The 17514-nt window shown below is 52.8% G+C and overlaps 1 protein-coding gene across 1 annotated transcript; it reads right to left on the bottom strand.

Moving 5' to 3' along the window:
• Nucleotides 1–958: 958 nt before the first annotated feature.
• ANKRD23 (ankyrin repeat domain 23) lies at nt 959–16814 on the bottom strand. The gene is made up of 9 exons (XM_082230477.1): nt 16692–16814; nt 12053–12208; nt 10326–10457; nt 8944–9051; nt 6192–6290; nt 5649–5747; nt 5439–5537; nt 4603–4701; nt 959–3846 (listed from the first exon to the last, which is right to left on the bottom strand). The coding sequence occupies exons 1-9, from the start codon at nt 16716–16718 to the stop codon at nt 3742–3744; spliced, it is 924 nt and encodes a 307-aa protein (XP_082086603.1). The 5' UTR covers nt 16719–16814; the 3' UTR covers nt 959–3741.
• Between the last annotated feature and the right edge of the window lie 700 nt (nt 16815–17514).

Here is a 17514-nt window from a genome sequence, read left to right as displayed (position 1 = left end):
ATAAGGACCTCTAAAAACAATTTGGGAGCTGTTACCAGGAGCGGCTTCTGCGAAGGGGATGTAAATGCCCCACCTTTCCTCTTACTCCTTAGCTTGCCCATGGCTCTGGGAAGGAGGACCTCCTTTGGTTTCCACCAAAGACAGTCTTGCTTACCTATGGTGACAGGGGCCACAGCCAGGCTCTTGCCAGGGTCGCCTCCCAGTCTGCCATGTCGGGTTGAGGAGTCCCAGGCTGGGGGCCCCCTTTCCACAGGCCACATCCCCAGTAGCCCTTTTCTCTGTCCTCCAGAGTTGGTGCTGGGCTCAAATGTGTCCTTGAACTGTGAAAATGGTCTCTGGGAGGAGTTGTAAAGGTAAAGGTACCCCTGCCCGTATGGGCCAGTCTTGCCAGACTCTAGGGTTGTGTGCTCATCTCACTCTATAGGCCGGGAGGCAGCGCTGTCCGCAGACATTTCCGGGTCGCGTGGCCAGCGTGACGAAGCTGCTCTGGCGAGCCAGTGCAGCACACACGGAACGCCATTTACCTTCCCACTGGTAAGCGGTCCCTATTTATCTACTTGCACCCAAGGGTGCTTTCAAACTGCTAGGTTGGCAGGCGCTGGGACCGAACAGCAGGAGCGCACCCCACTGCGGGGATTCGAACCGCCGACCATGCGATTGGCAAGTCCTAGGCGCTGAGGTTTAACTCCTGGGAGGAGTTGTAGAAAACTATAAATTGGTGGATGGCTGGCACATATGACCAGTCACCCTTGATCCTCCTCCCCACAGGTATGTGGCTCCCCAGAAGATTCCCCACCCCCCGATTGAGGCCATGGGCTGTGGGGTTACCAGCAGTGGTTGAGAGGGGGCCCTTTCTTGTTTCAACCTTTGAGGAGAAAGAGTTGATGCCAGAGCATTGGAGAGAGAGAGGATTTCAGGAGCAGCCCTTTCCTAAAACACAAAACTCTCTGCACAAAGCCAGGGCTTCCGATGATTTATTCTTCTTCAAAGAGGAATCGCCATATTCCAAAAAAACAAACACAAGCCTTTTGGGTGACGGGTTTAGCCATCCATAGTCAGCCCCTCGCAGTCCCTTAAGTAGGGCCTTGTTTGACATGCCAGTTGTGGGGGAGAGGAGGGCTGTCTTCTCGCAGATTGAAGGGCCAGAAATGTCAAGGTCAACAGCCTTTGAGAAACTTCCACCACCCGATTGGCAAAGAGAGCCCATTCTCCAGATGGCCATGCTGCCCAGAGCTGCTTGAATTTGTCAGAATTCCCCCCCCCCCAAAAAAAGTAGAGGCTAGAACATTGTTTTCGACACATTTAGATTCAAGATCAACTTGAGAAGAATTGAGACCTCACATTGGTTTGCAAAGATCCATTCAAGTAATTTCCTCCAATCCCCTCTGCACATTTCTCTGCAGAATGGAAGGGGCATAAAGGTACCCCTGACCGTTAGGTCCAGTTGCGGACGATTCGGGGGTTGCGCAATCATCTTGCTCTATAGGCCAAGGGAGCTGGCGTTTGTCCACAGACTGTTTAGCTTCCCGCTGGAGCGGTACCTATTTATCTACTTGCACTTGACGTGCTTTCGAACTGCTAGGTTGGCAGGAGCAGGGACCGAGCAACGGGAGCTCACCCCATCGTGGGGATTCGAACTGCCGACCTTCCGATCAGCAAGCCCTAGCTCTGTGGTTTAGACCACAGTGCCACCCGCGTCCCACGGAAGGGGCACAGACATGTATTAAAAGTTCATTCTCCAGAGTCCAGTGTGACCCATGTACCAGACAGCAAGGTCAACAAGGTAGACAATTGTGGTAACCAGACACTGAAGGGCAATGCCCATCCTGGCTCTGGGGCTCTTTCACTGATTACCTTGGAAAAAATCCATCAACAGGTATGTATGTCAGGTATACAGAACGTGAAACCCAGTTCCACGGTGAAGGTCAGTTAGCAGAAAGTCAGGGAGCTGCTCTGCACTCTCCAGAAACAACAACAACAGTAAGGGGATGATGCCAAGACCAGCTGTGCCAGCAGTCTGCAAACTCTGGAATCTGCAGCACTTGAGATCCATTTTGCATCAGAGAATAAATCCTTGGAGGATCATGTTTTGGTTGGGGGGTCATGGCCTGAACCAGCAGTGCCAAGATCCTGCTTCTCCAACAGACAAGGAATGAGAGGGCCGTGCCTGGAGGCATGTGGCTCCACAGCGGTGGCTGGGAATGGCAAGGAGGAGGCAGTCACTGGCACCTTTTAAGGGCTGGGAGCAAAGAGGTTATGCCCTTTGTGGCATGTGCAAAGCCCCACCCCAGGGCGTCTCCCAAGGGAACAGGCACAGGGATGCTTGACAGGAAAGAGCTGGGGTGCTTCCCTCAGGCCTCGAAGGGGAAATTACGGCAGCTGAGAGGATCCTTGTTTCTGCTTTTGGAGACCAGCAGAGGTTTGGCTCATAACCAGCCGTGGCCTAAGTGTCTCAGGCATGCCTCCCCAGTCTACAAGGAAGTTGCTTCCAGTCCTCACTATTGAACCAGGGAGGGCTGCAACTAAGCTCCAGAGGTGGCCTCCAGGATCTGTGAAAGGCAGAAGCTGTCTGCCTTTTGCTCCAAGGCCTCCTTGGACTCTCAGCCCCAACAGAACTGTTAAGAAGTGAAAGGCGCTTGGGAAGGGCAGTTCTCTGTCCCCCTATCATGCGGCAGAGTGAGGAGGCTGTCTAGGCAGTAGATGGGGAGGAGGCGCAGTACAAGAGGGCCAGCTCCTGCCCTCCCCAGACGTTCCTCCTGAGCTCCCTGTGACGATGCTGGTGGGCTGGCTGGCTGGCTACTTTGTCTCTTCCCAATGCCTCAACACACCCTCACCTGCAAGCGCCCTGGCTGGCTGCTCCAGCAGATGAGTTCAATGCGCTGCGCTGCTTACCCATTGCTGCAGCTAATGCCCTGCAACAGGCCCAGGCGGAGCAGTGGAGCATTGGAAGAAAAGCTGTGTCCCCCATGGCCTGGCCTGCACCCTCTAAGCTTGCGTGCCGCCCATCACCAGCACTGAAGTGAGAGTTGACTGCCATTAACAACCAGCTTCTGGGAGCAGAATGAAGCTGGTGGGCCATCCTGTCCTTTGCCTAGTGTCTGGCGGGGTGGGGGTGGGGACTAGCCCTGCAGCCCCCCTCCTAGGTGTTCCTGCGCAGCAGGACCACGGCCACAGCATTCCCCTCACCTCCTGCTTCCCTGCCTGATAGAGCTGCTTTGGGAGTTCCCGAAGGGGCTGTGCATCTACCCACCTCCCTGTAATAAAAGCCTTTTTTCCCCTCCACCCTTCTCGCTGGCCAGAGAGGACAGCGGATTTCCCTGTTTCCGAAGAAAGACCATCATTCCTGCACACGCCCCAGGTTTCCAAGTGCCATCTCTTGTGCCTTAGTTTCTCCTCGGGTAACAGCCTCCACAGAGAGCCACAAGAGGGAGGGAATTTGTCAGCTCCACCAGGAAGAGCAAGTGGGGGGCAGGTCCTGCATGGCTGGCTCCCAGCCCACTCCGAGGAGCAGAACACTGACCCTCAAAGCCTGTTGAGACAAAAGAGGGAGGCCTCAGGGACAATCTCTCACCCCGAGGGTACCAAATAAGTCCCTGGTGCCCCGCTGGCACCAGAGTCATGATGGGGTGGGGGCATATCTGCTGAAGGGCAAGGGGAGTGAGTTGGTCCCCAGCTGGTAGAGGGGTCGGGTGGAATGTCAGCTCACAGAGCCAGCACCCCACCACCCAAGATCCCCCACTCTCAGCAGCTCCTGAAGGGGCCTCGCTGCCGGTTGGCACAGGCCTGCAGTGTCTCTCGGATGCCCATCTGCCAGTCTTTCACCAGGTCCACTGGAGTCACCGCCTCCTGCCAGAACAAAAAACGGCATCAGAGAGCTCTGCCTGCCTCTCCTGCTTCCTGCCTCAAGCTGGCAGGCCAGGAAGAGGCAGAAAGAAGCCTTCCAAGCTCTCTGTTAGGGGTGGGGAGCCTGAGGCATGCCAGGGGTTGTGGCAGGACTGGCCACAGGGCAGCAGGCTGCACCCTGGAGAGCCGCGGCTTCCATGCTCCCCACACGACAGGCTCAGCCTGTTTGGGCTTCTTGACAGATGGGATGGCAGGCTATGGCACAGGCCCACCGCTGGCTGCAGAAGGCAAGCAATGGGGGCTTTTCTCGCCCAAGCAGCAGCCTCTACCCGTCCTCGTTGAGCATCAGCTTAGTTCTCACTCTGCCAGTAAATCTGCCTGGGCTTCTGAGTGCAGGTGTGGACACTCATTAAAAAAGCCCTCTATACTGGGAAATTACATGGTGCTGAGAAGGGTTATAGAGTGACCTTTGCCCTGAACTGCTACCTTTCTACGTGAAGGGCCCTTTTATGCAGGAGCATTTAGCATCTGAAGCTATCACCTGCAGCCTGCTATGATACAGCCCAGACACAAGTTTACAGACTCAGTGAGCCTAGAGTAGACTAGGCCTTAGAGTGGTGCAGAAAGCAAATGGTACATTTGCACCAAGGAGCAGTGCCATCATACCCACACCACACAAGCTCTGGGGGCCCAAGAATCTTCCCCACTTGCTGCCCATTCTGAAAGGGTGGTAAAACCTCCCCGCTGTCCATGCCTCACCTCATTCTGTATGGCCAGGTTTGCCCCGTACATCAGCAGCGTCTTCACAGCCTTGAAGCGTCCCAGCCTGACTGCGTCGTGAAGGGGCGTGTCTCCTTCCTGGGCATTGGGAGGCAGAGTAAGTGCGCCTGGCCTCCTCCACACCAGGGCCCGTCAAAGGGCAGATTCTTAGCTCAGCAGAAGAGCTGCTGCTTTGCATGCAAAAGGATCTCTGGGTCGATGTCCGGCTAAAAGGATCCCAGGCTAGGAAAAAGCTCTGCTGGAAGTCTCAAGGACCCACGGAAAATGGCAATGAAGAAACTGACCTGGGCTAGAAGGATGAATGCTCCAACTCAGTAAAAGGAGGGCTGTGTGCAGAGTGTGTCAGATAAAAAAAATTCTGTGTCTTGCATATATTATGCAAACAAGCGCAATTGCTTTTATTTTGCATAATTTCTTCTGCTAAAGCAAAGAGCTCACTGTTAGGCGAGGGCCATTTCTGAAAGTGCTTGAGGATACACCCCAAAGTGCCTGGAAGGAAAGACCATCAGAAGAGCCCTGCAGCTGGATCAGGCCAAAGGCTCGTCTGCTCCAGCATCCCATCCTCAAGGGCCATCCAGACACCAAAGAAACCTGAGCAGCCCCTCACTCCTCGCAGGGGCTTCCCAGCATTCAGAGGCGTAGCTCCTCTGGCGGCAGGGGGAGAACTCAGCTGCTGAACTCAGGAGGGTTTCTGCTGCCAGCTCGCCTCCCAAAAGCAGTGCAGACTTTCGGGCAGAGCCAAAACGAGGGCTTGGCCACCCCAGCTGCTCCCCACAGCCCAGAGGCAGAGAGCACCCCTCCCCTCCATCTCATACCTTGTCTTGCGCATTGATGTTTGCCCCGCAGGCAATGAGGTGCTCGGCGCAGTCACTGTGCCCTGTCCGGACGGCCACGTGCAGGGGGGTGCTCCACAGCTGCCAGAGAAAGAGAATTCCTCAGAGCCCACCCCGTTGTCCCGGTGGGGACTCAGTCACGGAGGCAGCGCCCCCCAGGTGGGGCAGGCAGCATTGGCTGAGGCTGCTCACCTTGTCCCGTGTGGAGATCTTGGCTCCCCTGCCCATCAAGCGCTTGAGGATCTCCAGCTGCCCCCCACGACAGGCCCAGAGCACAGGGGTCGCGTCCAGCTGTGTCAAAGCAGAGCCCACTCATTAGAGGGAGAAGATCATTCGGGGCACAAGAAAGTCTGGCTGCACAGGAGCGGGGAGGTGGGGAAGGGCAGTCTGTGGCATAAAGCAGCCTTCGCCAATGGGTGCCTGCCACATTTCGGACTACAAATCCCATCATCTTCAGCATCATGCAGCCGTGCTGGCTGGGGCTCTAGGGAGCTGTGCTCTAAAGAAAATGGTGGGGTGGGTGTACCCTTCCTACTTTTTGGAAATGGTCCCAACCTCTCCCTCCCTGCCTCTCTTTCCCTCTTCAACCACTAGAGCTTCAGCCAGACAGGAGAGCGCATGCCTGTCCTCTGGCCCCAACGACAGCCAGCCTGCCTTGCTCCTGCTTTTTAGCAATTTTAAGCCAGTGAGTGAAGTTGAAGTAGCGATTGATGTCAGGAATCCCTGGGGGCTCACCATGTCTCTTGGCTCCAGCTTGGCCCCAGCGTCCAACAGCTTGTCCACGATCTCTGCATGGCCCCGCAAGCAGGCCCGGTGCAGGGCTGTACATCTGAACTGCAGGAGGAAACACAAGGGAGCACCTTGGTTTGACGGGTCGGCACCCTGCAAGCCTGCCCACCCCTTTCACATCCACCCCGAGGGTCTTCTGTGATGGATACTTGGCACAGCCCATCAAGCCAAAACAGCATCTCCTGGGGCAGGGGAGCTCCTTCCTAGTGCAGAACTGCACATTACTCTAGGATAGCCTTTGCCAACCTCCAGACGGTTTCAGTTACAACTCCCATCAGCCACAGCCAGCACTGGAGGGCACCAGGTTGACAAGGGCTGCTCTAGCAAATGCAGACCTTTGTCAAAGTTATGCGACTTGAGGGACAGGGCAATGGGATGTTTGTAGGGGAGAACTGCTGGGAAGAAGGGCGCTTAAGCTTCTCCCTTCCACTGATTCCCCCTCTCCACACGTATCTCCACCCTCACTGCCAGGCTTATAGCCCAGCGGAGGAAACACTTCAGGGTAGGGGGACCCGGAAGAAGGATGTGGCAAGGAGGGAATTGTCCTTTGCAGGGGATTTAACCCCTGCAGTGAAACACATTTGCCTACAGAGAAACTGGTGATCAGAGCCACATAGCAGCTTTGACAAGCATTTGTTACTTTGGGGTTGGGGGAAGACAGCTTCATTCACCATGAACCATGACATTTTGAATCCCCTCCAAACCAATGGCAAAGTTTTGTAGTTGTTTTGTAAGTTTTTGATGCATCAAACAGAGGTTCATAGTTGATACTGTATATCAATTACTCAGTTTGGGGGGCTACAAAACCCCCCAAAGTTCATGCTACAAAAACCCATGAAACGACTACAGAGGTTCAGCACCCGTATGGAGGGGACCCAAAATCTTGGGGTTTGTAGTGAATGAAGCTGGGGAACACCAAAGGGGAAGTTTTATTTCCACCAGGGGGTTGTCTGCTTCTGGTGCCAAGCAGCTTAACAAGTTGCTGAGCAACTGTCTCCGTGTGAACATATTGTGCAGGGATAGTCTGCCTCTGGCTGCCAGATACCGAGAATCAAAAGTGGGGAAGCGAGGGCTCTTGGGCTCAGATCCTGCTTGCCGGTTTCCCACAGACATCTGGCTGGCCCCTGTGAGAAGAGGATGCTGGACAGGACAAGAGGACAGGACAAATTCATGGAGGAAGACAAGGCTCTCCTTGGCTGCTGGCCACAAGGGCTCGGCTCTCTCCCTGCTGAGATGCAGCGTGAGTCTGAATGGAGGCTGCTGGCCATCGCACGCAGAGAGACATCTGGCTTGGCCACTAAGAGAACAGGATGCTGGGGGGCCTTTGGCCTGATCCTGCAGCCACGCTCCACTTGCACTCTTGTGGATGTATATTTTTGATACAAGCACCTATCAAAACTGCAGATAGCAAAGGGCCATTTTAGCAACCATTCATCGTGTGAGAGGGAAGCAAGAACCTCACTTGTGAGGTGATGCCTGGCACAACACACCTGGAATTTTAAAACCAACCTTTGGGAATGATTGTTTTCCACTGATGCAAATTTAGACAGATGTCATCAATCAACTCAAACTCGTGCATTGAATCAGCTAAGATGGCTTTAGTGAGGCAATGGGGCACCTGCGGCTGGATCTTGGGGTTGTTGGCGCGTGGGGGGGGGCAATCAAATGACCATCCCAGAGAGTGGCAGCTGATGGAAGAAGTGACCAAAAGGCCCAACGTTGGTCCCTGAGCTGGCAGGGCTACCCCAGGCCCCTCCAGAACTGGCACTCATCACCGCAGCAACATCCTTCCTTTCAACTTATTTTTTATAGTTGGGGGTGGAAGCCTGAGCTCATGTTGTTATTTTTACTGTAAAATATATTATCCTCTTCTACACCAAAATGAGGCTATTCCAAAGTAAATGTGCTTTTGCATCAGGGCAGGAGGAAAAGCAAACTCAATTTTATTCCAGGAGCCTCGGTAGTGCCGTGATTTAAGTGAGTTTGGAATTCAAAGCTGCATATTCTGGGTCTTTTTGTTTTTTATCCTCAGAGCTGGCAAACTGCTTTTTGCTGCTGTTTGGTCTAATGCATCAGGAATGTGGAAGTGCTTATAGTGCAGGCAGGGGACGAAGAAGGGAAATGTTAATTGTGTGTTTCATAACTGAGTGTCTCAAGGGGGTTTCCCATAAGACCATTCAATCCAACCAAAGAAAACCAAGGCAGCTGCCTCCAATGGGGAGAATCCTGGGGAGCAATTTGGGGAGTCAGAGAGGCCTGACCGGGGGGGGGAAGGGGGGCTGATTCCAGCGAATGCTGTGAGAGCCCCTGATGCTGCAGCTGTGATGAAAGCTGCAGAGTTTTGGACTTAAGTGAAATGATCTAAAACAACCACACTCCCCAGAGAAGATCTCCTGCAGAGTGAGCGAGAGTTGCGCAATATCAGGTAGGTTCCTTTCAGTGGGGCTTGTGCAAGAGAACGTCCCAGCGGATTTCACCCTTTAAGGCTGAATAAAAGGGGAGGTGCTTTTTGGCTCTTGACACCAATATATCTTGGGCAAATTTGCCTCTTTCTCCCTTCCTTCGCTAATATCCTCCACCCCAGCTGCCATCCTTGCCTTTGCCGTGGGTTCCCTGGACTGACCCCCATCCCCCATTTCATCATTAGGCAAATTCCGGATGGAAGCAGGAGGCTTGCGTTTCTTAGCACCCCCTTTACCTTGTCGTGAGCATTGGGGTCCCCTCCATCTGCCAGGTATTTCTCAATCACAGGAATCCGGTTCTCCAGTGCTGCTTGGAGAAACTGCACTGGACCCACAGGCTCTGTCTATAGAGGGGAGGGATAGGAGTCAAACTCTGCTTTTCCACAAGGTGCCTGTCCCCTTTTGAAGGAGAGGGGACACTCAGTCTGCCTTGGCTGCAGCCTGGATAGCTCAGTTGGTTAGAGCGTGGTGCTGATAACGCCAAGGCTGCAGGTTCAATCCCTGTATGGGACAGCTGCATATTCCTGCATTGCTGGGGGTTGAATGATCCTCAAAGTCCCTTCCAATTCTAGGATTTAGGGCTTTTAAAGCTATGGTTTTATTTTTCCTGCTTGGCAGGGGGTTGGACTCGATGGCCCTTGTGGTCTCTTCCGATTCTATGATTCTATGATTGTCCACCTTCACCCCACCCCAAAACTAAGCAATACTATTACTACTACTACTAATAATAATAATAATAATAGGGTTTTTTCAGTGAACAATGTACAAATTCTGTTTAAATAATTAATAATTTTACTACTAATAATTCTACTAATAATTTTACTTACAAAAAGAAAGGTTTAGTTGGTGCCTCAGAGATAACAATATGGCTGTTCCATTGCAAAGTCTGCAGCCAACTTGCTTAGCCCTGAAGGTGGATGGACAGGCACAGCCCTACCATTAGGCAGAGGGAGGCATCTGCTTCAGGTGCCAATGCTGGTGGGCAGAGCATCCATCTCCCAGCATTCCCCTGGGGACCCTTAAGCCAGCCTCTGCTCCCAGGGATGCGGAGAAAGACACTGTCCTGCTGGTGGTGTGGAAGGTGAAACTTGAATTCCAGGAGTGGAATGTGATGGCACCATCTTGCCCTTTGCTTCAGGTAGCAAAATGTCTTGTCCCAGCCCTATAAAGGGGACCTCTGAAGCCGATCTGGGTATGTTGAATAAGTTCATATGAGAGATGCACCAGCCCCTAATTAATTTAGGACTTGCAAGGGGGCAGCACTTTGAATTGCACCCAAAAATAAATTGGAATCTGTCTTACGATGGGACCCAGTTGGTAACCTGGGCACCATAGTAGCTCGCAAGTGCTGATCACAGACAGTCCCACAGGCAGTCTATCTGGGATGCTATCGAAGCATGAATACCTGTGACTGACAAGACCAGGTTTTTCCGAGAAGAGATGCAATTGGTGGTGCACCAATGCAAGAACCTTTGGGGGATGAATGCCTGCCAAGCTAGGTCCAAGCCACAAACTTCCTCTTGCAGGGGAAGCGCAGCCCCCTCCCTCTAAAGCCGTGTGTCAAGGCTACCCCTGCGCTGCAGCACACAGTCTTCTGGCAAAGCCTGTGGAGACTCACCATCACTTCTGGCTCCCGTTCTTTGGGGCGGACCACTTTCTTCAACCTCTTCTTATTCTTGCGAAGCTTGATAATCGCCTCCAAGTCCTGCAGGCTGTCTAGCTTCAGCCTGGAATTGCTGAGTGTCTCAAGCTGGAAAGGAGACGAGGAAAAGGAGATGTGTGGGCAACCGGCTTCCCCCACAGCACCCGCCACAGTGGGGGAGGGGAGGCCTGGGACGCCCAGTGGGAGAGCTTTGCCGCGCCCCCTTGCAAAGCTTCCATTCATTTCAGTGGGGTTTGTGCAGGGCTGCTTCGCAGCAGGGAGGTGTTTGCTTGTCTGCCACAGTTCAACTTATCCTGCCGCTCTTCCTGGTGCTCACTGTATTCTGCTTCACAGTAAACCAGGGGTGGAGAATGGGATCCAGCTACTGGGCAGGATGCTGACAGCCCTCAACCTGCGTGGGCCACTTGGGGTGCAGCCACCCACCTGGTATCCCCTTGACAGGGAGCAGCTGCAGCTGCTTTTGGGCAGGACCCAGCTCCATGCAGGGGCTCCGACTGAGAGCTCCCGAGTAGAACCAGACCCAGAGAGAGTCATCAGGAGTGCCCTTTCAGGCTCCCAACTGTCTGTTGCTTTCTTGAAAAAAATGTTTTGTTATGAATGTGTTTGCTGCCCTGAGCTCCTTTAGGAGGAAAGACAGGATATAAATTCAATCAATCAATAAGTGCAACAGAGCCAACAGAATCTTGTGGCCCTTGAAGGGCTAAGAGATCAAAGCAGAAAGAGGATTCAGTCTTCAGTGACATTTAATAGAAGCAGAGCATCGAGACCATAATCTCCCTGAGGGTAGACCAGTTTTTCTTAACCTTGGGTCTCCAGCTGTTGCTGGACTACAACTCCCATCATCCTTGATCACTGGCCCTGCTAGCTAGGGATGGTGGGAGTTGTAGTCCAACAACAGCTGGAGACCCATGTTTGAGAAAAACTGGTGTGGATCCATTGCATTGCTATTCCAGATCTGTATTCATATAGATTGCTCAACCATTCTCTAGAATGTGCTCTAGCCATTTCCTTTTCTGTGGCCTGTCTCTCTTTTGTAGGAATCAGCTCTATCACTTTCACTCTCTCCTTCCCAAATATCATTGCCTTTACATCTGTTTACACACATACTCCAAACTGCTACAGGAAGCAGGGTGTGTGTGATCACATTCAGAGAATACAGTGCAGGGAGTATTTAGTCCTTTCCCCACATACAATAGTCCCATAGCATTTCCCCCTCCCCACATTGAAGTCTGGGGGGAAGTGGGGTGGACCTGCCCAGCTGACTACATTGAGTTAGAAACCTGGAAGCAGAGCTGCTCTTCCAATTCTGGCTTCAAGCAGAACTGCCTAAGTTTGCTGCTGCTAAATCGTCCATGTCTGGAAGCACCTTTCAAGTGCCATGTGATGCCTTGGGAATGCAGGTCAGCTTCTGGCTCAGCTGCCTGAAGAGATGCCAGGTGCACACCTTTGCGTTGTCTGTTTAACCCATTGACTGCTGGGGGACTAAGGAACAGCTGGCCAGCTGGCTTGCCAGACAAGAGCCTTCTTGTCCACTATTAGCCGCCCTGAGCCCAGTCTTGGCTGGGGAGGGCAGGCTATAAATAAAAATTTATTATTATTATCATTGCCCCCTTGTGGCTGCGGAGGAGATAGGCCCCTGCCCACCCCCCACCCCCACGAGCAAGGTGGAACTTCTCACCCACCTTTTTCTTCTTCGCATCTTCTGCCTTCTGCCTTTCCTTGCTGACTGCTTCCCACACGCCTGCCGGGCCTGACCGCCATCTCCCTGGCTCCCTGGCCGCGCTTCCTGCCAGCACTTCAAAACCTCTCCCTTTCTCGTCATGTCGTTCGCCACTTACCTGGCAGGAGAGGGAAAAAGGAAGGAGCATGAGGACTGTCTTGGGCCCCTCTCTCTCTTCCAGTAAAGTGTCTACCGTATATCCCTCCTTCTGGCCGCAAATTCTGATGGTGGGTGTCAATAGCTCAGCTGTGGAGCATCTCTTTGCATGCAGAAGGTGCCGGGTTCAATCCCCACCATCACCAGGGAGGGCTGGGAATGTCTCCTGCCTGAAACTCTGGAGACCTGCTGCCTGAAAGCACTGACATCACTGAGCTCACTCACTATAAGGCAGTTTCCTGCGCTGCTGGGATTGTAGCACTAGGTTGCATTAGGACCTGGGAGACCAGGGTTCAAATCCCACACTCAGCTGTGAAACTCACTGGGTCCCCCACCTTGATCTCCTTGTTGGAGGGAGGTCTTTATGACAGCAATGAATTCATAAAATGGACCAGGGCAGGGCAGGAGGGCGGGAAACAGGGTGGGAGGGAGCGGGAGAGCCCCAAGTTTTGCAGGTGTACAAAATAATGTGAGGAGGTCATCTCACAAATGCACCAAAGGTGCACAATCTGCCTCAGTTGCATCAGAATCCACAGCAGCCTGCCTGGCCCCAGAATGCCCATTGAAGTTCTTGAGCTGCTCTTAAGCTCCCACCCTGCCTACAGCCAGTTGCTCCCTCAGCCCAGTTTATATGTTTCTGCAAGTTGCTGATCCACCTTGCTCTCCCGCCAAGTGGAAAGGGTGCCCAGTGCCAGGGCCAACTTGCAACATCCCCCCCCCCTCCCTGCCGCCTGCTCCTCCTGTCCCTGATGAAGCAACTTCTATTTATATGGATATGTATATAAGCAGCAGCCCCTGGCTCAGGAACACACATCATGTGCGGCAAATGCTCCCTCCTCTCGCAAGGGCAAAGTCAGCATGGTCCGCAACAGGGCCAACTAGAGACATTTGGGCGCCTGAGGCAGGACGTCTCCAGGGTGGAAAATCCCCAGGCACTAGCAGGTGACTGGGGACAGCCGCTGGGCAAACTTCATTCCGATGAAGCCCCAGGCTCTCATGCCCGTCCCAGTCATTTCAAGAGGGCGATCATTTCCTGACTGCTTATAGCTCAGCATGGTCTGCCCACACCCAGCCCCACACTCTCCCTGGCCAAAGGAAAAGGCGCTGCTTGAGATGTCTGACATCAATACCAGGGAAGATTCTGGAGCAGATCATTAAGCAAACAGTCTGTGAGCACCTAGAAAGGAACGCTGTGATCACCAATAGTCAGCTTGGATTTCTGAAAAATAAGTCATGTCAGACTAACCTGATCTCGTTTTTTGACAGAATTACAAGCCTGGTAGATGAAGGGAACGCAGTGGATGTAGCCTTCTTGATTTCAGCAAGGCATTTGACAAGGTGCCCCATGATATTCTTGTAAAGAAGCTGGTAAAATGCGGTCTTGACTATGCTACCACTCAGTGGATTTGTAACTGGCTGACTGACCGAACCCAAAGGGTGCTCATCAATGGTTCCTCTTCATCCTGGAGAAGAGTGACTAGTGGGGTGCCACAGGGTTCTGTCTTGGGCCCGGTCTTATTCAACATCTTTATCAACAACTTGGATGATGGACTCAAGGGCATCCTGATCAAATTTGCAGATGACACCAAACTGGGAGGGGTGGCTAACATCCCAGAGGACAGGATTACACTTCAAAACGACCTTGACAGATTAGAGAACTGGGCCAAAACAAACAAGATGAATTTTAACAGGGAGAAATGTAAAGTATTGCACTTGGGCAAAAAAAAATGAGAGGCACAAATACAAGATGGGTGACACCTGGCTTGAGAGCAGTACATGTGAAAAAGATCTAGGAGTCTTGGTTGACCACAAACTTGACATGAGCCAACAGTGTGACGCGGCAGCTAAAAAAGCCAATGCAATTCTGGGCTGCATCAATAGGAGTAGAGCATCTAGATCAAAGGAAGTAATAGTGCCACTGTATTCTGCTCTGGTCAGACCTCACCTGGAGTACTGTGTCCAGTTCTGGGCACCACAGTTCAAGAAGGACACTGACAAACTGGAACGTGTCCAGAGGAGGGCAACCAAAATGGTCAAAGGCCTGGAAACGATGCCTTATGAGGAACGGCTAAGGGAGCTGGGCATGTTTAGCCTGGAGAAGAGGAGGTTAAGGGGTGATATGATAGCCATGTTCAAATATATAAAAGGATGTCACATAGAGGAGGGAGAAAGGTTGTTTTCTGCTGCTCCAGAGAAGCGGACACGGAGCAATGGATCCAAACTACAAGAAAGAAGATTCCACCTAAACCTTAGGAAGAACTTCCTGACAGTAAGAGCTGTTTGACAGTGGAATTTGCTGCCAAGGTCTTTAAGCAGAGGCTTGACAACCATATGTCAGGAGTGCTCTGATGGTGTTTCCTGCTTGGCAGGGGGTTGGACCCGATGGCCCTTGTGGTCTCTTCCAACTCTATGATTCTATGATTCTATGTCCATACAGAGACAACAGGAGACATGTGGGCAGCGAGGCAGAAAACCCAAACACCTAAGAGCCGTTCAAGTCCACCATCCTGTTCTCCCTGTGCCACCCAGATGCTTTTAGGAAGCCCAAGGGGAAGAAGCGCTGGGGGTCCAGGACTCTGGGGAGCAGAAGAGAGCCAGTGGGGGGGGGTGGAACTGGGCTCAGTCCTGGGAGGCCGGGGCTTACATTCAGTCACAGAGCTCACTAGCCTCTCAGCCCCACCTTCTTGGCAGGGTTGTTGTATTAAACAAGGAGCAGGGAGAACCATGTGTGTCACCTTCAGCTCGGGGGGTGGAGTGGAGTTGGGCTATAAATGTAGCAGATTAATTGTTGAATAAACTCTCCTGGCTTGCAATGGCCTTATGCCATCACTAGTACCCACTGATAGCCTCATCCTCCAGGAATTAGTCCATTCCTCTTTTAAAGCCTCCATTATGCTTCCTTTCCAAAATATATATTACAAATACATTTGGTTGCCTGGGATGGAATCCAAAGGGTGCCCCACTCAAACCCCCCCCCCCCACCTTCTGCTGGGGTCAATACTAAAAAGTCTTGCTGCAGCTTTTAGGCTCTGCTCCTGCCTTTCCTGATTCCCCCCTCCCCCACTTTCAGAGGACCCCCCTGAAGCTTGGCAGGGATGACCCCAGAAATAATGAAGGCAGCCTACAGGTTAGAAAACACATCCCACACACTTAAATAGTGTTTCAACATGTGCCACCTGAGGCAGCACCCCCCCCCGCTGCGCAGCGCCTGAGCATAACATTGGTGGAGTAATGCGATAGCTTCTAGGCCTTGCGGCTGCCACAGGCCAAGCATGAATGGAATGGCTCTTTTCTCCCCAGTTTCAGTCACTCCAGCGCAGTCAGCGGCTCCCTTCCTTCTTAGGTCTCCAGGGAAGAGGACACCCAGAGGTCTTGGGTGACCTCCATGAGGGAGCAAGCAGAGCTTCAGCTGGACACAGCAGCCAAAATAAGACACCAGCTTAAGCGCCAGGCCATCCTCACGCCGGGGAGGCCTAGGAGGCTTGCTTGTGACATCCCTCCATCTGCACATATAAGGCCGTTGAAGGAGTTCGTTCAGTCTCAGCTCGTTCAGCAAAGGAACATAGGAGGCTGCCTCCGACTGACCCATCTAGCTCACTATTGCCTGCACTGACTGGCAGCAGCATTTGGGGGGGGGGGTTAAGCAGCTTCTCGCCCAGCCCCACACCTGGAGATTCCATTGGGGATTGAATCAGGGACCTTCCAGATGCAAGGCAGATACTCCACCACTGAGCCACGACCCGTCCCTTGACAGCAAATTGAATTGTTGTTTCATACAAGAGACTTCCTCAGCCCCACCTGGAGATATGGGGCATTGACCCTAGAGCCTTCAGGTGGGCTACCATGCAGCTGCAGCAGGCACACCCCCATCACCTGCTGGTCGGCTGTATTGTACTGCATTCCTATTGAAATGAGCACCATTCTAAATTTGCATGTATACAACTAAATGGCCATATGGAAACTGCTGGCCCTTTTGTCTTCTTTTGGGGGCAATGCATAGCTGGCCACCCCAGCCCACACCGCCCGACCCTTGGAGTGTCCTGGATCAGAGAACCTTCCCACCCAAATAAGGTCTATGGCAGGTGTGGGAAGAAAGCACATTGGAGCCTGAGTAGATTTCTAGGTGATGTGCAGTCTGCCTGCAAGGGTTTCTAACTAATTGCCTCAACAATTGCAACAATCCAGCTCAGTCCTGGTCCTGGTCACAAATTCCTGGGCTGAGCAGACACTTCACAGAGACATGGTGTTCCTTAATTCTCAACGCACACATGCCTGGCACCAGACTGGTTTGCATCAAACTGTGGCTGGTGTACCTCAAGGCTCTCATTAAAAAAACAAAAGCCAAAGCCTGCCGTTTGCCCATCTCTGAGCTGAGAGCCCATCCCACTACTCCCACTTTGCTCTGGGTTGCCCTCAGCCCCCCACCCGACCCCTCCATCGCTTACCAACTGCTGAATACTGAAGATCTCCATGGTCCCCCCTCCTCAGAGCCACAACGCTCACTCCTTGGCCGCCAGGCACAGCAGCTGTTTTTATTCCACCCGGCGGGGGGGGGGGAAGGCTGCCTTTGGGCTTTGCTCCAAAGCTCTCCCTCCCCTCCAGCAAACTGGATAATTCAGGTGCCATGTCACGCGGGCTAAAATAACTTCATAGTTTAAAGGTTTCCAGAGCTTGCAATGGGATTCCCAGGTCCAGAGTGGGAAACGTGTGCAATTGTTTGGAATGAGAAGAACTCCAGATAAATCAGAGCCGTTGGGAGTCCCATGACATTGGGCACAGGCTCCCTACTGCCATGCTACTTGCTCCCAACGGTGCTGCATTGGCTGCCAATAAGCTACCGGCCCCGATTCAACATTGTTGGCCTTGACACACAAAGCCAGGACCAGCTGGGGGACCAAGTACCATAGGAAGCTGCCTTAGACCAAGTCAGCCCGTTAGTCTATCAAGCTTAGTGTTGCCTACACAGACCGGCAGCCCTCTCCAGGGTTTCAGGCAGGGGGCATTCCCAGATCTGCCTGCAGATGCCGAGCGTTGGACCCGGGACCTTTTGCATGCAAAGCAGATGCTCCGCTGCTGTGCTATGGCCCCTGCCTAGTTGCCGGCAGGACGCCTTCCCCAGAACATGCACTCTGGATTCAGGGTGGGTTAAAGAAGTGGGGAGCAGGTAACCAGGTGGAGTGAAGCCTGGATCTAAAAAGCAGCAGCCCAAACAGCAGCCTCTGCTTCCTGTGGATTTGCCGACAGTTGAGCAGAAGAGATCCTCCCAGA

The sequence above is a fragment of the Podarcis vaucheri genome (assembly GCF_965113315.1).
Source record: "Podarcis vaucheri genome assembly, chromosome: 7".
In the NCBI taxonomy this organism is placed as follows: domain Eukaryota; kingdom Metazoa; phylum Chordata; class Lepidosauria; order Squamata; family Lacertidae; genus Podarcis; species Podarcis vaucheri.
The sequence above is the reverse complement of the archived record's forward strand: the minus strand, read 5'-3'. Positions and strand labels throughout refer to the sequence as shown.

Coding starts and splice junctions, on each gene's coding strand:
- ANKRD23 (XM_082230477.1), bottom strand. CDS start 16,718: ATGGAGATCTTCAGTATTCAGCAGTTG. Junction 12,209..16,691: donor TCTTCAGTATTCAGCAGTTG/GTAAGCGATGGA, acceptor CTCTCCTGCCAG/GTAAGTGGCGAACGACATGA. Junction 5,748..6,191: donor AGCTGGAGCCAAGAGACATG/GTGAGCCCCCAG, acceptor GCTTTGACACAG/CTGGACGCGACCCCTGTGCT.